The 22,358-nt window shown below is 43.1% G+C and overlaps 1 protein-coding gene across 2 annotated transcripts in view; it reads right to left on the reverse strand.

Moving 5' to 3' along the window:
- ZDHHC13 (zDHHC palmitoyltransferase 13) overlaps window positions 1-10,905 on the reverse strand; it is a 46,643-nt gene extending 35,738 nt beyond the window's left edge. The window contains exon 1 of one of the 2 annotated variants that reach the window (XM_081062226.1): window positions 10,771-10,905. Coding sequence is in view for 1 of the 2 variants with exons in the window: in XM_081062225.1 (XP_080918351.1) it covers window positions 10,771-10,797 (27 nt within the window). In the remaining variant the exon portion in view is untranslated. The remainder of the gene's footprint in view (window positions 1-10,770) is intronic. The other variant, XM_081062225.1, reaches the window with a different exon arrangement.
- Between the last annotated feature and the right edge of the window lie 11,453 nt (window positions 10,906-22,358).

Here is a 22,358-nt window from a genome sequence, read left to right on the forward strand (position 1 = left end):
ACAACCAAGCAACATTTCTAAATAAATGCAATTTACCATATTAACAGAAGGAAGAAAAAAAAACACATACTCATTTCAGTAGAATAAAGCATTTGACAAAATTCAATACCCAAGCATCATAAAAACTCTTGGCACATTAGGAAAAGGTAACTTTCTCAGTCTGATAAAGAACATTTACAAGACACCTACAGCTACCACAGACTTAACAGTAAAAGACTGCTTTAACTGTAAAGACTGAAAACAAAGCAATGATACCCTTTATCACCACTTCTAATCAACAATGTACTGAAGTCCTAGACAGAATAACAGAGTAAGGAAAAGAAATAAAATGCATACAGATTAATAACAAAGCAAATCCATGTTCATTCGCTGACAATGTGGTCACATACATAAAAAATCCTACGGAATCTTTTAAAAATTTTATAATAGCATCAAAAACATAAAATATTTAAAATGATTTTATACTGTATCCACCAGCAGTTTCAGTTGCATTCAAGGGGAGGTTCACATCAAATAGCTAGCAAACCATTCCTAGAAATCAAAAGTGGCCTATCATTTTGTGTAATCCCACCTTGTTCTTTTACCAAAAAGTTGTTACCTAGCTTTCACCCACCTCATTCAACAGATCCACCTCTCTGAACAACTCTTACTGTTTAAATAAAAAAGAGCAAAAACAAAAACAAATCTCAAAGGATGAATACACATTAAGAACAGAAAATTGGTATTTGACGTAATGTGACTAAGTCAATCCTGCAGGAGTTCCAAAAAAGGAATTTAAGAAATGATAGTTTTACTGAAATAAATCCATAATCCCTCAATCCTTCAGGTTACTCTGAAGAAGCAAATGCCTTTTAAGTTAACTTACAGTGAAAGTGACTTTTTCGTACATGAGGCCAGACAATTAAGTTTGCGAACTCATCCTAGAAAAAGCGCTATGTACCTCTTTGCTGAATATCACTATGGTCACCTTCAGAGTCCTCCCCTTGGGAAGCTATGCACCGATGCCAGTGCCTAGTCCACCCTTCGAAGCATGTTGTTACACAGCATCCTAACCGTCTGTCCCTTCCACCCTTTCTTTAGGGAAAGAGGGTTGCGGGGTTGTCCCTTTAGGGGTTGAGTTTTATAAGTTCTCTCTCTCGGTCCCAACATGCTGGGTCTGCAGCCAAAGACGAGTAAGATTCCTCAAGGGAGGGACAACTTAAGCCAGGCGGAACCCCAGGGTCCCCCATGAGTTAACCTTAAGTTGTGAGGTGTGCCCATCCTCCAATACTTTCTGGGAAGCTGCTGACGCATGCTTCAGATGTCCGGCACCCTATTGTGCAAGGAACAGTAATTGAGCGAAACCAGCTTGCTCTGCGCTGACCTCATGGGATAATTGCTTTGAGAGATCCGCTCCCCAAGGGATCACACACACCGCACCTTGGTCATGTGGGGACAGCATGTACAGGTTGCTTTGGGACAAAATGATTGGGTGATTGGAAATATGCTAATTGTATTGGTGGTGTAAGAGTTTTGCAGACCCTGCCCAAAATCATGTGATGCCTATTGTAAAAAATCAATAAATACCCACGACGACCCGACTTGGGGCTCCAGTCTCTTAAGGCTGTGAGTCCCTTGGTCCTCTGTGGTTTCTTTGCATTCAGTGTCTCTTGTCTCTTTCTTTAATAAACCTTAACCCTCGCCGCCTCCCTCGTCCTTTCCCACTTGCTTGTGTTGTGCAGGACGCGACAGAAGCAATTTTAGAACTCTTTTCCTGGAAAGGCCATCAGAGCTGTCACCGTATTACCTTTGATGTCCTGAATGTCATCAAAATGTCTTCCTTTCAATATTTCCTTTATTTTCGGGTGAAGAAAGAAGTCATTGGGGTCCAGATCAGGTGAGTACGGAGGGTGTTCCAATACAGTTATTTGTTTACTGGCTAAAAACTCCCTCACAGACAGTGCCCTGTGAGCTGGTGCATTGTCGTGATGCAAGAGCCATGAATTGTTGGCGAAAAGTTCAGGTCGACTAACTTTCACTCAGCCTTTTCAGCACTTCCACATAGTAACCTTAGTTAACTGTCCAATTGGTACAAAATCACAGAGAATAATCCCTCTGATATCAAAAAAAGGTGAGCAACATTGTTGCAACAAGTTCCCAAACTTAACTGTCAGACCTCTATAGTTCTACGGAGTTTAACATATGTATAGAGTCGTAGAACCACCACCACCACCACGAGGATACAGAACAGTTCCAACACCTCGAAAAACTCCCTTGGGCTATTCCTTTGCCATACCTCCGGGCAACCACCAATATGTTCACCACTAGTTTTATCTTTCCCAGAACGTCATATAATGGCATTATACAGTATATAATCTTCTAAAACTGCTTCTTTCCCTCACATAACGCTTTTGAGACTCATCCAAGTTGTTGCATGTTATTAATCGTTCCTTCCCTGCTGTATAGTGTTCCATTACATGAATATATCACAGTGAATCAAGCCAAACAACCCATGTGGGTTGTTCCCAGCTTTTGACAATTATAGAGCTGCTATAAACATTCATGTACAAACTTGTGTGTGAATGTATGTTTTTGTTTCTCTAAGAGGGAGATTGCTTGGCCATCTGGTAAGTACATGTCGTTGCCAAACTATTTTCCAGAGCGGCTGTACCACTTTGCACGGCCACATACTGCCACACATGCGAGTTCCGACTGCTCTGCGCCCTCACTGTATGGTCACTTAGTGAGGTCAGTACTGCACATGTGTAGCAGCAGCTCATCGTGGTCTTCATCGGCATATCCCTAATGGCTAATGAGGTGGAACATCTTCTCGTGTGCTTCTGCCATCTGTATATCTTCTTTGGTGAACTGTTTAAGTCCTTTACCCATTTTTTAATTGGGCTGTTTGTTTTCTTACTGTTATGTTTTGAGAATTCTTTATATTATACATTCTAGACATAAGCCCTCTGTCAGATATGTGATTTGCAAATGTTTTCTACCAGTCTGTAGCTTATCTTCCCGTTTTTTAAGTCTCTTTTATAGAGCAGAAATTTTTAATTTTGATGAAGTCCAATTTATCAATTTTTGTTTTCTTTTATGGATCATGCTTTTCATGTCACTTCCAAGTGACACAACTATCTTGGGACCACTACTCCCCTGTTCATGGAGGAAGTCCTCCTCCCTCAGTCTTAGAAACCTGTGCTGCCAGGAGACCGCCTTCCTGCTCCTTGAACCTGAACCAGCAGGCTTCTCCCGGAGCCTCTCCCCGTCTGCACTGGTGCTCACCTGCGGGGTTCAAGTCCAGGCAGGGAAGAGGGAAGACAGCACACACAAACATTCACACACAGCGAAAAGTAAACATATGGGTGGCCACATTAAAATATAAATAACTTTACTTTAGGATTTTTTTCATTATATCACAGTAATTATAATTATATCCGACTGGAAGAAGACAAAGAGGTGAAGGAAAGAGCTGTACTATACTCAGAATTTCTAGAGTATCAAGAAATAGTAGATGAAGCTAAAATTGACAGAAAAATCAGTCTACTTTTTATGTCATTTTTAAAATTATAATGATTCACATTCATTTGAAAGATCTCGCAATACAAAAGTGAATAAAGGGTTAACAACGGACTCTCTCCCTTCCAATCCCGCATTCCCAGACATACCATTATTAACAGTTTGGTGTACCCCTCTTCACTGTGCATATGTTATACTTTAACTTATATAACATTATGCAGCATATATATGTTTTTATCATTTTCTTCTTCTATTTAAAATGAGATCATGTTACATAATTATTCATCATCTTACTTATCTCCCCTAACAACGTATCCCATACAGCCCTGCAGGTCAGTAATAGTTAAATATCATTCCATTGTACAGATCTAGCATAATTTATTCATTCACTTCCCTATTGTTAGAGATGCAGGTTGATTTCAGTGTTTACGTCTATAAATAATCCAATAATTAACATCCTGTACATACTGTAGGATTGATTTCCCAAAGTAGGACTGCTTGGTCAAAAAATATATGCATTTTCAACAGAAATGGATACGGACCAATTACCTTCCCCAATCCAAACTCCCAACAGTAAGTACTTACTTACGAGTATGTGTTTTTCCCTACAAACCTCCCCATAACTAAATATTACCAGTCTCGATTCAATCTTGCCAGTCTGATGGCTAAAAAAAAGAAGAAAATGGCACCTTGTTTTTCATTTGCACACTCCTAGTTGCTAATGAATCTGAGTTTGTTTATGTTTATTGACGCTCATATTTTCTCTTTGGTGGACTGCCTTTTCCACCAAAAAAAAGATAGATTTTTTTATCTTTTTCCAATTGTATGTTAGGAAGATTAACCCTTTGCTTATTACAGTTTTCATCACAGAAAAGTGACTCATGCTACAGACATAAATTTGTTGCTTCTCATTACGCCTTAAGGCATTAAGGATATCAGCTTCAATTTTCATGTAGAAAGTTGAGGAGGATTACCCATTTCAATGTAAAGAATATTCACAATTAAGAGCATTTATTTATTCAGCAATTAATTACCATGTATTTATGATACACAAAGCATTATGCTAGGGGCCCAGAAGACATGGGTATCTATCCTCCTGGAGTCTAAGTCTAATAGGGCAGATTAGACTTAATTAGGACAGGGTAAAATGACAAGGGAAGGCAATATGTGATTAAATGGCAAAAATAGGTGGTAACTAGAGAACAGGAGGTAACTTTTGTTCGTGTCACCATTTTTTGCCTAAGTCCAGATCAGAGTAAAACCTAAAAATGATTATGTAAGCTCAAAACCTGCTTTGAAAGTCAGTGGTCTCCAAAGGGAGGCAAGGGCACTTACTATGCAGTGGACTCATTAGGTAAGGGGAGAAAATGTTGATGCTTCTATTACAATGATTTTAATTTTTTTTTTGAAAGGGAAAGCCACAAAATTTTACAAATTTGGCTTCTTTAAGCTTTACTAATTTTAGCACTGGCAGGCTCAATGGATCTGTACGTCAAGCAGTCTGTTTACAAGGTAATCTGGGGTGCAGTAAAAGTTCCACAACCCAGAAGGGTTGGCAGTGGGACCTTCAGCATACCGCAGTATACATCAGGCTAAGTAATTTTCAAGTTATATTATCTGATTTTAACTAAGTTACCCTCCCAAAATGGGCAAGTGGGTTAAAGAGCAAAGTAGCCATGAATTGAAATAATAATAATAGCTAAGTACCAGCAAACAAGGAAATGGCAAGAGCTGTATTCATAGCAGGTGCTCTTCATTAGTCACACGAAGTAAAAACAGTCTAATCTGATCTAACAAAAAGCCAGCTTCTCTCCAAAAATAATCAAAATTATCAAAAAGGCTGATTTGAAGATTTATACGTACTATCTTTAATTCATAACCTTACCATGAGTATATATTGAGCTATTAATTAATGAATGTAATTTAGAGGGATATTGTCAAATCTTACAACAGCATGCCCCTTGACAGTATGAATTTGGCGACAGACCTGTCCCCGTCCCCACACACATCAAACAGAGGGGGCTGAAGTTTTTCAGTCCCAGCCAACCACATAACACACAATCACCCCCATCGATGTGTAAATTAGTGAGATCAATTGCTAACAAGGACGGTAAAGAGCAGTCACTACCTGGATGATGTGGGCTGCGCAGCTGGAGCCCCGAGCTCCCAGCTAGCTTGCCATGCAATCCCATTCATCATTCCATTAACCTCATAATACATGATACTTTACAAAAATGAAAATTTGGGATCCTGCTTTTCACATTATGGTGGCGTTTTACTCTAGGGGTGCCAAATCAAACTTGTTTTATTGATAGAAGTTCATGATCAAAAAAGTTTAGAGACCACTGGTCCAAGTTATCTCTTTTGCTATAGATACCGCTCCTTCCCAAAATTTTACAAGAGCGACAGGTGAGAAAGGGGAGAGCCTGCTTTGGGGGAAGTTAACTTTGACAGGAGACAGTCCCATAAAGATGTGTAAGGAACACAACCATACAGTGTCATCACAAGGATTAAAGCAAAGTTTATGTCATGTACTAGAAATCCTGCTTAGAAATTTCTCTCTAGTTACAAAAAAAATTTTTTTTATGGTATTCTCTAGTTGTTTCATTTTTACCACCTGGAAATGTAAACTACTTTGAGAACAAGGCCAAAGTCTTAGATTTCATGTTGGCTGTATGATGGTGGCTAATCATCTACACTATGTTTTGGCTTCAGTTTCTACATTTGTAAAATGGAAGGAGCAGGTCAATATAGCTATAAAGTTCCTTCCAACTCCATGTTGCATGGTCCTACGAGGAGTTGTTACAAGAGACATTACTGGCATGTGCGCTGGTAAAGACTTCACCACACAAACAAACACCCTCTTGGGCAGTAGAAGCTTAACTGCTGCTACATGGCTGCCTACTACATTAAGGGAACAGAACAGACTAAGCAAATTCTCATGATGCCAGCGAACTCCCGAGTTTTCATTAATCATTCATTCAGGGAAATGTAAAGAACATCTACTACGTACCAATCACGGATAAAAGATGAATAAAAGATGATTCCTACTACAATCCATTCATTCATTCATCAGATATTTCCTAAATGCCTATTATGTGCCAGGCTCTATTCTAGACACAGGGATATGGCAGTGAACACAACAGACAAGACATCCTCAACAAAAGGGAATAAAAAGGGATACTAAGAAAGAGTCATGTAGCTAGCTGCGTACTCTCCTCCACAGGGGAATAATAAGACATTATGAAACATATAAAAGAGACATGGATACAGCCGTGGTGATTTTAATAACAAGGCCCCCAAATTCTTTGATACATCTCTATCAAGAGAGGGTCTTCGTCCTTCCTCTCAAGTCCAAGCTCCGTGACTGCTTCAGTAACAAAATACCGCAGAAGTGATGCTCTGCTAGTTGGCAGGCCCAGGCCTGAGACACTGGCAGCTTCCTTTCTGTCCTTTGAGACGCGCACTCTTGGAACCCAGCCACCATGCTGTGCAGAAGCCCAGGCCACGTGTAGGTATCCCTGCTGAAAGTCAGCATCAACTGCCACACGTGAGTGAAGACACCACCAGATGACACCAGCCCAGGTAACAGAGTCATCCCAGTTTACGAGTCTTTCTAGCAGAAGGTCCACACGTGGTGGGGCAGAAACAAACCATCCTTGCTATGCCCCGCCCAAAAACCTAAAAAACAGTCCATGAGCGTGGCAAGAGCTAGTTCACACCACCCACTATGTTCTGGGTGGCTTGTTACACAGCAACAGATAACAGGTACATCTTTACGATGTAAGGGATTAGGTATATAATAGTTTTCATATGAAGATATCATGAACTAAATTACTTTTCTCAATAGTAAAGAAATACTGTTAAAGTTACAATGGGCGTTACTTTAAGAGAAAAACAAAAATCTAGAAAACCACATAAAACTCTGATGAGGGTCACTGTTCTGCCTCAAATAAAACAAAAAGAGAGACAGATCTGATGGACAGCCTTTACAAAGTCTCATGACATTTAACAGAAGTATCAGAGTTCAGTTTCCAGGTTCATTCATTGCACAATTATTTACAGAGTACCCACCGGAGCTAGGCACTGTTCTAGATGCTAGGCACACAGCAGTGAACATAACATAAACATCACTTACTTTCAGTGGAAGAGACAAGCAAGACAAAGAGATGTGTTAAATGGTATTAAATGCTGAGGAGAAATATAAAGCAAGAAAGGAAGCTAGGGAATGCCGCTAGTGGTGGTAATAATGGGAAGGTCTTGCCACAATGAGGTGACATTTGTGTCAAAGAGGTGAGGAAATAAGCCATGGGAGTATATGAGGAAAGAGTATTCCAGACAGAGCAAATAGTAAGTACAAAGGCCTTGAGGCCAGTGTGATTGGGGCTGATTGAGCTAGTAAGAAAGCAATAAAAAAAAAAGTGAAGTCATGAGAGAAAACTGGGGGCCAGGTGGCAAGGCGTACCCTGGAGATAGTGGGGATTTGGGTGCAGACCACTGCAATAAGTGAATATCCCAATAAAGAGAGTCTCATGAATTTTTTCTTTTCCTAGTGCATATAAAAGTTATGTACACACTATACTGTAATCTATTAAGTGTGCAATAGGATGTCGAAAACAACAATGCACAGACCTTAATTAAAAAATTCTTTATTGCTAACAAACGCTAACCATTCTCTGAGCCTTCAACGAGTCATCATCTTTAGGTTGGTGGAGGGTTTTACCCTCAATGTATAAAAAAGACAGTATCTGCGAAGCACAATAGAAGGCAATAAAACAAGGTAAGCCTGTATAAGCAAACTCCGGCAAAAACCCATCAGCTCTGACATTGGAATCAGGAGAAGCAAATTCAGCCAGAGCAGGAAAGTTCTTGACTGCTGTGTTCACTGACTTATCCCCAGCACCTGTTAACAGTCCCTAACACGTGGTGGAATGAACGAAGTCTTGGCTTTGTTACTTACAGAGACTAACAGCTATTAAACTCTTAACATATGACAGTAATTTTTGAGGCTCAGGCCTAAGCTCTAAAACTAGAATAATAATCCCTCTGCACCTCACAGGGATACAGTCAGGAGCAAGAATAGGAAACTACTTTGGAAAGTGTAAAGCACAATATATATGTAAGATCTTTACAATATTGAAAAATTTAACAGCAATTATTATTAACAACAGTGATCTCTCTATCAGGCCCCATTAATTTCAACTTCTGAATCATTCTCTTTCTCCACCTGTCACGGAACCTGGCAGGGCTACCTTCCCTTCCGCACGAGTGAACCTGAAGCACTTAAAAGCTTTTGTAAATGAGTGGCAGTAATTAAGATATGATAGTTACTCCTACCAACTTTTCCTTGAGACTCCCTGGGAAAAAAAATGAGACATAGTTCCCATGTGAAGATTCTACACCGTTTTGTAAAATTCAGTCAGCTGGCAAACCTATTTTCTTTCTAGTCAAAACCCAAGAACACCTAATAAGAACGCCTTCGTAACTCCCCACACGTCTTGTGCTGAAAGAGGGAAAGCATGAGAATCAGTCTTTTTTTAATTTATTGGGGTGACATTTGTTAGTAAAATTACATAGATTTCAGGTGTACAATTCTGTATTACATCATCTACAAATCCCATTGCGTGTTCACCACCCAGAATCAGTTCTCCTTCCATCACCATATATTTGATCCCCCGTACCCTCATCTCCCTCCCCCCACCCCCTTGAGAATCACTCTTAAGACAGGAAAGACTTTTGTAAGAGACCAACTAATCCCATCATCTCAAACTGCTTGAACCCCACTATGGACAGGAAACACACTACCTAACTCTAACTGGAGACAGCTACAGTTTTCTCATCTGTATATAGGAATGGTGTCATCTTCTTAAGGATGCTTCAATTCTGTAATAAAATGATGCCTATGAAAGCATCTGGCAAATGCCAAACACTCACTAAAAGTTGGCTGAGTCTGGATATTCTTCATTTCTTCAACAAACATTCAGTGAATAGCTACAATATGCCACTACCAGGCATAGGGAAAGGACCATAAACAGAAAGGACAAAAATCTTGTTCGCTTGAAGCTAACATGTACCTTCAGTAACTTCCCCCACTAGTCTGTACAGTTCTCTGGACCTACAACTGGCCTCTCCACAGAATACTGTATTTTGCTGTGTATAATGCTCATTTTGCCCAAATCTGTGAGGGGAAAAATAAGGATGCACATTATACATGGGTGGTGCTGATTCCCTATCTATATACATGTTTTTATTTCTTTTATTGATGTGTATGAGTTAAAAGCGTAACTCTAGACATCAAGAACAATATCCGTATGCAAAATAATATACCCTGGAATACGATAATTGGTTTTGCTGAACTTAGGATGCACTTGCTATGATGAAGAGTTCTTAGCCTTATTAGGATGAGACAATATTGTAAATTTGTTTCCGGTACATAAAATTTCTTGTACCTTGTATCTGTTCTTGTGTTTTGTAATTATTTGTTACATAACAGGTCTTATAATATGTTAAAAAATAAATGCCAACATTCCTTTGATATAAAAAAAAACAAGTACCTAAACGTAAACAAATAAAAATTTGAATTAAAAAATTAAAACGAAAGATTTTTTTTTCCCCCTGAAAGTTTGGGCCAAAAACGTGGGTGCATCTATTATACAAGGGGGTACATTATACACGACAAAGTACGGTACCTCCTCCATCGCGGAGCCCCTCGGGCTTTAGCAGATACCTATCACCGTACCACCCCTCACTCCCCTTTCTCCAACACAAACAGTCTCAAGTCTTTCCAGGAGAAAGCAAGGATGTGGGCACAACAGCTAAAACAAGGCGGGATGGGGCGAAGGCGGGTGCCACGGCGCCTCGGCCGACAAAAGCAATCAACAGAACCGCACAGACCCCAGCCCAAGGTCAGACGGGCTGGTCCTACTCAGGTGTGTCACCTGACACCTCTCCCCGGAACGGCCAGCCCCTTGCAGGCCCCACAGCGGTCCCTGCCGGACACTGCGGGTACCGGCCTCCGGGGGCGACCCGGCCCGCGGATGGAGGCCGGAGGGTTGGCCAAGGAACCCACCCCTCTGTCCTGGCCACTCCCTCCCGGTCACCTCAGAGAGAATTCCCAGCTCCATTCTCAGGGTTTCCAGGCTTCCCCTCCCCGCCCAGGCCCCTCGGCCCCCGGAGGGCCCTCTGTGAGCTGCCTCAACCCACGCCTTCGTATCCCCACAGCCACTTCCTCTCTCCAGACCCCCAGGACAGCCAGCGCCCGGCCGCACTCACCTGCGAGCCCAGACCCGGCCCCTCCATCTCCCCGGCCGCGGCGTAGACTAGGCAAAGCCGCGACTGCAGCCCGCTCGCCAGCCCGCCTCACGCCGCCTCTATCCCACTTCCTGCTCGTGGCCCCGCCTCCGCCGCAGTCGCTCATTGCGCCCTGTGCCGTCAATCGGCCTCAAGAGAGCCAATCCCTGATCTCTTCTCGGCTGGAGGCGGGCCTTTCTTGCCACCAGGGAGGCTAATGGAGAACCAGGAGGCGGAGGCGGAGGCCCCGCCCCCAGCCCGCCACCGCGGTCCACGTCCAGCCCCAGGTCAGGACTGCAGTACTCGCCCAGGTGGATGTCCCCCCAACCTAGCATGTAACCCCATCCTGGTTCCGTGTAGGATCAGGCTCTTATTCCAACGTCAACCACCATCTACTGAGAGCTACTTATAGCTACTTAATAACTAAGTGACCTTGGGAAAATCTCTTTACCTCGTTGTCGTCATCTACGAAATGAGGAAAAGAAGGGTACCTACTTCGCAGAATTGTCCGAAGGATTACATGAGGAAAGAGGATATAAAGCCTCTCAGCCAATATTTGACATATAATACGGTGTCAAAAAATGTTAACTATTAAAACATTCGCCACTCTCCACTTCTGCGACCTTCAGCAAGTCACTTCTACCAGCCGGGGTTCTGTTTGCTTCATACAACACGAAAAACAAGTGAGTTCCACAACTCAGGCCAGAGGAAGATTGAGCAGGAGCCTCCCACCTGCACTCCCCACTCGCGTTTACGGTCTGCACTGAAGGAGCTGGCATCTCAGCTCTGTTCAGCTCAAAGAACAGCTATGAAACTAGGATAAGACTTGATCCTTACCCTTGGGGAGCTCCAGCCAGGCAGTGGGTCTGTCCTATCTCAGCGCCCAGAAAACGCTGGAGCTTTTCCAGCCAAGCACTTAACACAGTCTTTATAATGTATTCCTTTATAGATCTGTGGCCAAGCTGAATCAGATTGAGACCTTTAGAAGTTACATTGGAAAAGAACTGAAAACATGACTCCCTTATTCTATAAAAATAATGCTGAATCACAAAATAAGTGTGTAGAAATCTAGCAAAGTGCTGGTTTTTCCCATGATAAATACTATAATACAATAAAATTGTTAAAATTTTAAATTTTTACTATAGTTATAGCATCCCTGTCTATTGGACACACCAGCCATGAGTTGCCCCAGAAACCTACCCCGTTTGAGGGTGAGAACCATGTCATATCCACCTCTGAACTCCCAGTGTCCAGCACAGCACTGGGACATGGAAAACACTCAGTACAATTTTACTGAGTGGATAGGCGCATGCATAGGTGTGTCATCGACATATATGATAACAATGAAGGACAAATTGCATGACAAATAGAAGTGCAAGCAACTGCCTTGGAGAGCCAGAAGAGCAAGCAATTAATTTAGACAGGCTTGGATGAGGCATTGGGGAAGGCTTCACAGAGGAGAGAGCCTTTGAATGTGGTCATTTTGCTTAGCTAGTAAGAACTCTGTTTATTGATCACTTACTATGTATTAGTACCTGTAATCATGTTTTTGCATACATTATGTCTAATCTGTGAAATGGGTGTTATTTTTCCCATGTCCCAGAAGGAAAAAAAAAGTGAGATTTAGACTACCATAAACCCCGAGCCACTCAGCTGGTTAGTGGTGGAGAGAAGATTCAAATGCAGGTCTCTTACTGCAAAGTGCTTCGGCTGAAGTGGTTTGATTGTTTCACTTTCAAGGACTGAATTAGAAGTTGTTTTTGAATTTGAGGGAGGCTTAATATCTGCTATTTCAATGTTTCAGCACTGATAGCCTAACACTTCAAAAAATTCTGGAATAAATTCTAATACTCTACTCTTTAGCAAAGCTCCTGCTCCCCTCTGCTCATTTGTTTTATGCCTCCTGAGCTACTTCAGATTGGGATAAGTATATGCATAACTAATGGCAAACCCTCTGAGGCCTAAAGTGCTATCATTATATCTTGTCTGAAAATGCTTTTGACTTACAGACATACCACAGTAGAATAGCATGATGGGTGGGCGAACACTTCCTGGGCCCGAATCCTAGTGCCAGCACTGAGTAGCTGTATGCTCTTGGGTGAGTTGCTCAACCTTTGTGCTTTAGTTTCCTCATCTATAAAAATGGGACAATCATGGTATTTACTTCACAGGGCTGTCGAGGTAATTAAATGAGCTAATGTATGTAAAGTACTTAGAAGAGTGTTTGGTATATGACAGGCACTATATATGGTTTAGCTCTTATCATCGTCATCATCCTCATCAGGATTGGGTGTTGGGGAGAGTACTGAACGGACTGGCTGAGTGGTGTCATGCAAATAGTTCAGGAGATTCAGCAGACTTGGCTCCTAGTCCTAACTTTGCCTTCATTTACTATACATATTAATTTGCTAGGACTGCCAGAACAAAGTACCACAGACTGGGTGGCTTACAACAGTATAACGCTGGGGCCCAGCACCCAGCAGGTGAATGCAGGATACGGTGAAGCCAAAAAAAAAAAACAACAACAACAGAGTCATGGACAGGGGGTTCAGACTGCTATATTCTTGATGGCGGCTGGTCGAGACACAAGAAGCAAACATCTTCGAGTACCCCAGAAAAGGGTCTTCCTGCACCACAGTCTCGGGGGCGGCCCAGGTGAGACACAGAAAGAAGGATCCACAAGATTTGCACCATCTGTGCTTGCTAACGCAGATGCTAACGTAGCCATGACAGTTATAAGCATAGAGAATAGTGGCTGGCGGCTAATAGTTACAGCTGATGGCCAACTGGTTACATAAGTGCTTGCATGTGCAACCCAGCTCCTTTCCACATGAGACCGAGAGCCTGGAAACTGCTCTCTGGGAGTCTGTTCCAACAAACAGAAATTTATTTTCTCACAATTCTGGAATCCAGAAGTGCAAGATCATGGTGTTGGCAGGGTGGATTCTTCTGAGGCCCCTCTCCTTGGTTTATAGGTGTCTGTCTTCTCCCTGTGTCTTCGCATGGTCTTCTGTGCCAATATGTGTCCTAATCTCCTCTTCTCATAAGGACACAACTCATAGTTGATTAGGGTCTTCCCATATGACCTCATTTTAACTTACCTCTTTAAAGACCCTACTTCCAAATACAGTCACATTCTGAGATACTACTGGGTATTAAGACTTCAACATATGAATGGGGGTGGACGGCGGGGGAAGTTTGGCTCATAACACTGTGTAACCCTGGGCAAATTACTTTCCCTCTTGGTGACAGTTTCATCATCTGTAAAATGAGGCTGAGAGTGGCAGTGAGAAGCACTAACCTCCACGGTCCCTCTCAGCTTTGATCATGTAATTTCCCCAGCTGAGACTAAGCTCTCCCTCTCCAATCCCCATATCACTTAAAAGAAAAAAAATCTCTTTTGGATGACACTCTTTCCCTCATTCTGCAAATATACACTATTGAGTTTCCACTATGTTTTAAGCAGCATTCAGCACTGGGGATTCAATGCTGAGCAAGACAAAAACACCTATCTCCTGGCTCCCTGAGGCTTGCTGTCTGGCAGCAAGTGACAGACTTTAATCAAACAGCCTCACAAACACTGAACTCTCAGAGTCAGCCTTGCGGTTCTTGGGTACATCCTGTTTCCTCTACTTGGCCGTGGGCTCTGGACACACATCCATCTCAGTGTCCCTCACCATGCTTTGCACAAGAGCTGGACTATGCTAAAGCCTAAAAGAAGTACTGTCCAAACAAACAGACAAATGAATGAATACAGCTAAATTAATGGTGGACAAAAGGAAATCAAATGTGGTTCAGCTCCGTAAATCACCCTAAGGAGTGCTGACTTTATAATGTTTAACATGTCTTGGCTTTGGAAAAAAAAATTCTACATTAGGGTTTGCTATTCCCCACTGTCACACGATGGGCAGCAACTGACTTCATTTAGACAGAATTGTGATTCTGGCCTTGTTTCTTCTACGGCCCTGGAAAGGGTAGAGGCATTTTTTTGAAACAGGGCCTATGGTTGTAATAATTTCAACATTGACAACAAAATGAATGGAATGTCAAAAAACAAACAAACAACAACAAAAAAACCCTCACATCTGTCAGCACAGTGCTTCTCACAGACACTTATCATGCAGGGTGGCATGCGGGGTGTCAGCTCCCGCTCCCCAAATAAGAACACAGGATATGGTGAGGCCAAAAAGGAACACCCACGGAGCCATAGATAGGGGAGTCATACCACTATAGTCTCACTAGCGGCTGGGTTGGAGCCACAGGAAGCAGGAGCCACACTATCCACAACCTGCTGTCTACTTCACTTGCTAACTGCAATCCGCTCTTGCTAGCTCGCCACCATCTTCTTGCAAGCCCCCATTTTTCTGCTAGTGTGGCCAACGGCAGTTATATTAGTGGCCAATGGCTCACTGGTTACAGCTGACAGCCAACCAGCCACAGCTGATGGCCATCCAATCACAGTTGATGACCATTTACTACCTGAGTGAGCACCTTTCCACCTGAGGGTGAGAGCCTGGAAACTGCACTCCTGGCTCTGTCCCCACACACCAGTTAGGAAACTCCAGTTGTGGCCATGCAGCAGCCTACCCATCTGTCTCCTTGTACCTGCCCCTAAAAAAAGGAGAATCTGTGAGACGGATCCTTTCAGGGACTTTGCTTCACCTTTGTGTTTGCACCTCATGTCTCCCTGTTTGGCCCTAAAAAGATAGCTGGTCAGCCAATGATGAGTAAGATTCCCCATGGGGTGGGAGGGACAACTCAAGCCAGGCGCAGTTGAGTGGGGACCAACAGGAGAACCCATGGGGTTCACAGAGGTGGGCACAGCCCCCCATCTTCCCCAGGCTAAGGAAAACCTCTGCCTCTGTGGCTGCATTCCTTGCCAAAAACTGCAGGGGAAGAGATTCAATCATGTGCTCTCCATTTATTCATATGTATATAGGTTTTGTCCCTTGGGGAAGTACAAACATCCTGAGATTTCCAGTTCTGCTGCCTGCAGGCAAGGGTGATTGGCTTGAGTCAGTTTCCTATTATAGTGTATGGAATTCACAGATCTTGAGATTGACAAGCTTTATCCCCACCTAACTAATAAAAGCTAATGCGTAGGCCGTAGGCCGATTAGGCACCCCAGCCCAGACCATGAGGCTGCCTGGTCCCTTGGCCCTGCTTAACTCTATTCATGGCTACTGTCTTTTCTTAACCCTGCGCAGCCCTCCTCACTCCCCACAACCCTCGTTGCTTTTAACGCGACACCCAGTGCTCTCTGGCACCAAGTCAGCAGGGCTGGGGTGGGGATGAGTGCTCCATGGGACTACTTTGGGCAACAAATGTTTATTGAGCTCCTACTATGTGCCAGGACCAGGCTAAAACATATAAGTACAGTGGTGAACAGCACAGTCTCTTCTCTTCTGGAGTTCAAGTCTTTTGGGGAAGGCGAATACTGATAGAGATAGACAAATAGATTTTTTAAAACAAAGAAGTAGAGACTATACATGTTAACAAGGAAAAGTGCCAAAAATATAACATAAGGACCCACTTCAGCCTGAGGGGATATAGTAGGAGAGAGGGTCCTTTTCATAAATACATAACGCTAGCTCAAAAGGACTTTTCCAATTTCCTGTATTTATAAATGGGGACATAGGCTCAAAAAGGGAAGTGACTTGTCCAGGATCACCCTGCAAGTCAGTGGTGAAATATGGATAGAGTAACTCTTCTGACCTGCTCTTTGGCTATCTCACCAGCCTTCAAGCAGCCTTAGCTTTCTAACTATGACCAACCTCACAGATTCGCAGGACTGGGGATTGCAGAACAGGGCAAGGGTTTCTTAGAAGTCTTGTTCAATCTCTTGTCTTCTATCTACAAAAGAGCTTCACAGTTAAAAAAAGAAAGAAAGTGACTCTTTCCTTTCATTTTATATACAAATCACTAAGATCTGGTAATGAGATACTCTAAGAGCCACAATTAATATGGTTTGGATGAGGAGACCATGGTGTACATCTTTTATTTTACCTACCATATTAATCAGATTCGTGTGTATGTGCACGTGCGTGAGACAGAGAGAGAGAGAGAGAGAGAGAGAGAGAGAGAGATGAAAGATATGAAGCAGGAAGTATTCCAGTATTTCTACTAGTTTTTTTCTATTTTGAGTCTTAGTCACCTCCTTGCAGTCACACATTTAAATACCAACTCCTACGGAAAATTTTCTGGATGTGTCTAAATTGTGGCAGCAACACCCAGGACTGAGTAATAAATCTACCTTGACTCTAATAATAGGTATGGCAAGACTCCCCTCTCCACCTTCTACATCCATCCATTACAGCTCTTTATTTATTGGTTCCCATCTCCATATGGTCTCTGTGCTCCTAGAGGACACTTAAATATCACTTCCTCAAAAGGCCTTCCTGGACTCCTAGACCAGGTTAGGACCTCCTGTTAAATGCCCCCATAGCACCTGTAATTCTTCCTACAGCCCCCGTGAAACATTACTGAATTCACATTTTGAACATCTATCTTCTCTGCTTATTCTAAGCAGCTCTGTGAGCACGGAACCTGGGCCTCAGACATAGATGCATTCCCAATGCATAGCCAGTCCCTGGCCCACGGAGCTGCTCAATATTCAGTTGTTGAATGAATAATCAACCCTATAATGATTCCTTTTTATGGATACCCTCAGTGCCTAGCACATTTCAAAACCCAGGCTAAGTGCTCAAAAAATATTGAGTTCAGTTAAAGATTCCCATTTAGACTGAGACTCGTAACATCCTTGTGAAACATGCAGAGAGAGAACTGGCATCTCACTTTCCAGACTATGGCTTTGGGAGTTTCAGCAATTGCCCCAGGGCATCAGGCGAGAGACTAGAAGAGCCCAGGGCCCAGAATAGCTGATGACAATGGCAGGACTCTCCCCTGTGTGACAAGGCCTTTGCCTTGCCAGTACAGTCACTGACAAGAATTAAGTTCAGGGCTAAGGAATTAGCTACAAGTTCAGGGCCTTTCAAAACTTCATATACAGCTATTTTTTTTAAAAGGTATTTTCCGATTCCTACTTACTTGGGGGAATCAAGGTGAGACATGAATTTTAGAGATTCACTTTCTGTGTACTCTTAGCAAGAGACCTTACCACTTTGGGCCTCTAGTCGCTCTGTAAAATGCGTATAGTAATAGAACCTACTCCACAGAGTAGTTGTAAGGGTTAAATGAAAAACTACATGTCATGTTTATATATATATATATGAGAAAAAAAATATGTATATGTACATTAAGTGCTGTATAAGTAAATTGACTGTTACTAGAAAGAAAAAAATAAACATGTGGGATTACATCAAACTAAAAAGTTTTTTCACAGCAAAGGAAACCATCAATAAAACAAAAAGGGATCCTACTGAATGGGAAAATATATTTGCCAATGATATATCTGATAAGGGGTTAATATCACAAATTTATAAAAAAACTCACTGAACTCAACTACAAAAAGGCAAACAACCCAATTGAAAAATGGGCAGAGACATGAAGAGACATTTTTCTGAAAAGGACATACAGATGGCAAACAGACATATGAAGAAATGCTCAACCTCACTAACCATCAGAGAAATGCAAATAAAAACCACAATGAGACACCACCTCACCCCCGTCAAAATGGCTATCATCAATAAATCAACAAACAACAAGTGCTGGCGTGGATGTGGGGAAAAGGGATCCCGTGTGCACTGTTGGTGGGATTGCAGATTGGTGCAGCCACCATGGAAAACAGTATGGAGGTATCTCAAAAATCTGAAAATGGAACTACCTTATGATCCAGCAATTCCACTCCTAGGTATCTCCAGAGAAATCCAAAACTCTAATTCAAAAAACTTTATGCGCTCCTATGTTTATTGCAGCACTATACACAATAGCCAAGACATGGAAACAACCGAAATGCCCATCGGTAGACGACTGGATTAAGAAGCTGTGGTACATTTATACAATGGAGTATTACACAGCCATAAAGAAGAATGAAACCTTACCATTTGCAACAACATGGATGGACCTAGAGAACATTATGTTAAGTGAAATAGGTCAGACAGAGAAAGACAAATACCATATGATCTCACTTACATGTGGAATCTAAAGAAAAGAATAAGTGAATGAACTAATCAGAAACAGTTTTGGAGACACAGAGGAAAAACTGAGGGTTGCTAGATGGGCGGGTGGGGGGTGGGGATAAAGGGGAAGGTGAGGGGATTAGAAAACAGTCAGTAACCACAAGATGGCCACAGAGTTTTGAAAATTAATTCGGGGAATGTAATCAATAATGTTGTAAAGGTTTTGTAGAGTACCTGATGGACACTTGTCTCATTAGGGAGACCACCTCAGGGATGATGTAGATGCCTGATCACTGCGCTGTACACCTGAAGCTGAAGCTGAACAATAATGAACGTCAACTACAAGTTTATATGTATATGTATGTGTATGTGTATGTGTATGTGTATGTGTATATGTATGTATGCATATACTTACAAGAAGTGGAGTACAGCATTAGGAATAGAGACAGTGGAAATGTAATGGCTGTGTGCAATGTCAGAGGGATAGTGGATGGGGCGGGGGGTCCACACAGTGTGAGGGATATCAATGGTAAACGTCTAAGTATTACTTTGTCTTGTGCACCTGAAACCAATTTTAAAAAATTGGCCATTACTAGATACAAAGGCAACTGAGGAAAATTGAGATATTTGGGAAACTCAGCCTTAACTATGATAAAGACCCAACTCTGGAATATTCGTGACTATATAGGAAATTGACCAAAAGTTCCACTAGCCAAAATTTATTTCTTGTTTCAACAAGGACATTGGTTGGTGACATTTAATAGGAGTTGTTGTTCTTCTCTGTCCACCACCACCCTGCCCCCCCGCACTAAACTATTTGTGGTGATGAGAAAAGCTGCATGTCCCTCAGCGATGCCATGACCAGACGACAAGACACTGGTTAAATCTGCTGTTAGCTGCTGCCTGTCGGGCTCCAATTATAGTGACAGAATAGTGTCCGTGGTAACTGGCCAAGCTGGCTTGCTGTGATCCAAGTTCTTCAGGAACATAGAAGGGACCATGGGAGGCCAAACTGGTTAACTCTCATCTCAGTTTGTAAATGAAAGAATTCCACACTGCTTTGGCTAGATGGTGAATCCATACAAAATCTGGATTTCCCAAGCTGAAGGCACTGAGGTCATTCCCCACGCCACTGAGTTCGTAATGAATCCGACCACTGGAGGTGTGGATTGTCAGCAAGGGCAGCAGGTGCGATGGCAGGAGAAACATAGCACTGAAGACGAGGATAGAGTGAAATTCTGCCACTCCCTCGAACCTTCTGTGGCTCCCTATCGCGTGCTGTAAAGTCCTCTATGGGACTGGAGTTAAGCATTGAGACACCCTCAAAAACCAAGGGAGGCATAGTCACTATTTTCCCTCTTTTGTCTCTGTGCTTCTGGACATCCTTCCTGTTCTCTCTGTAAAGCAGGGCCCTCTGCTTCCTTACGGTTCCTGCTTCCCCACAACTTCTGCTTGCACATGACACTGATGTCAGCCTTGACTCTATAAGATTTTATAGGGCCAGCATACACTATCTGTTTGTCACTATCTCTATGTCTCTTCATTCAGACTATTGAAAGAAAGAATCCACTTGGTGGTTATTTTTTAATGGCTTAGGTGGCCCTCAGTCACTTATCTACCCTGACCAATCAGCTGTGATGGAGTAGCTTGTTTTTGCCATAATTACCAAGAGGTTTAGATGGGGAAAATTCACAGAGATGGGAACCTACATCACCTGAAATTCCATGAATCAGAGACTCATTTACCTTTCCAAGTAAAGACCTTCGGCAGGACGTGTTAGTTTCCTAGGGCTGCCATAAAAAACACCAGACTAAATGACCTGAAAGAACAGAAATTTATTCCCGTGTAGTTTTTCAGGCTGGAGGTCCCAAATCAAGGTGTCGGCAGGATCACACTCTCTCTGAAGGCTCTAGGGTAGGGTCCTTCCTTGCCTCCTCCTAGCTTCTGGGGGTTGCTGGGAACCCTTGTTACTTCTTGGTTTCTGGGTACATCACTCAGTCTCTTCCTCCTTCCTAGCATTCTCCCTGTGTGTCTCTCTCTGTGTCCAAATGTCCCTCTTCTTACAAAGACAGTCATTGGATTAGGGCCCAGCCCGATCCAGTATGAGCTCACTTTAAGTTGATTACATCTTCAAAGTAAGGTCATGTTCACAGGTGCCAGAGGTCAGAACTTCAGTGTATCTTTTTGAGGGACACAATTCAACGCAAAATAGAGGGTAAGGGCAGTGAGGAGAATTAGTCTAATCCCTAGGGGTCCATCTGAGCGGTCTTGTGAGAATAGTTTGGACATGGGAGTCGGCAGACACGAGCTAGAGGTAAATCTGAGACTAGAGGCACTTCCTGGAGGGAGAGGCCAGGGTGAGGTGTGATAACCAGGGACTTTGGACAAGCAGGAGGCAGTGAAGGAAACTGGGTTACTGGGGGACTGGGGAACAAGACATCAGGAAATGAGAGAAGATGGGCTTTACTTATTTCAAAACATGGCCCAGGACCCACTGAGAGGGGGTCACGGGAATCCAAAGCCAACTCCTCATAAAACCTAGGAGGGTGTCTGGTAAACAATAGGTACTCAGGGGAATTTAGTGAGAGAGGGAGAGGCAGACAAAGAAGGAAGAGGCTGAGGAGGAAGAGGAGAAAGATGAGCTGTGTTGTGCAAAACCATGGGCCTGGGGCTGGAGCGACCGCTGTCCACTACATCCGTCAGCACTCAGCTAGAACGGCACTTGTCTCACTGTATTGGAACCTCCTATTTACTTGATCATCTCTGCCTCCAATCCGTGACTCTGTGCCCTTTCTCTTCACCCCTGCATCCTGGGAGCCAGCACAGAGCCCACGCGTAGTAGGCGTGCAATGAATGCGTAATGATTATACATGTGTGAGGCAGTGGAGCTTGTCAGGAGCCCTGTCCTAAGGCCTGGGCTGGCATGGTTGGGAGGAACAGAGGAGAAAAAGCTGTACGTTGAAAGTTAACCCAGGGCATAATGGTTCCTAATTTCACTTACTCACACGATTCATTTTAAAATTCCACACATTCCTTCTCCTTCAGGACTGGTTCAGGAACAGAGCAGTCCACAGTCCCCTTTGAGGGAGGCAGCAGTGGTGGAGTCCAGGGCACAGGAACTCAGATGTCTTGAGGCTTTGGAGGCCACACATAACCCGATCAGAAAGCGCGCTCAGGACTGGAATGTCCCTAGGGTGGGATAGATGAGAAAGGAGAATCAAGACAGGTAACCTAAAGCCAGGGTGCCAGTAGCCAGGCCTCCAGCTATATTCAGAGCTGGGTCACAGACCCACAGAGGGCCTGAGGCAAGAGCTGGCCTTTCCCTGGCTCAACTTCCTCTTCCATCAACCGATACCACCAGCAGCCTGCGAAGGAGATGTGTGGGACAGTGAAAGGAGCCGGGCCAGGAGTCAGGAGGTCCAGCTTTCAAGTCTACATGGCCAGTTGCTGGCTGCATGGCCTCTGGCGAGACATCAAATCTCTGTAGGCTTT

Source organism: Rhinolophus hipposideros (assembly GCF_964194185.1).
Source record: "Rhinolophus hipposideros genome assembly, chromosome: 10".
NCBI classification, from domain to species: domain Eukaryota; kingdom Metazoa; phylum Chordata; class Mammalia; order Chiroptera; family Rhinolophidae; genus Rhinolophus; species Rhinolophus hipposideros.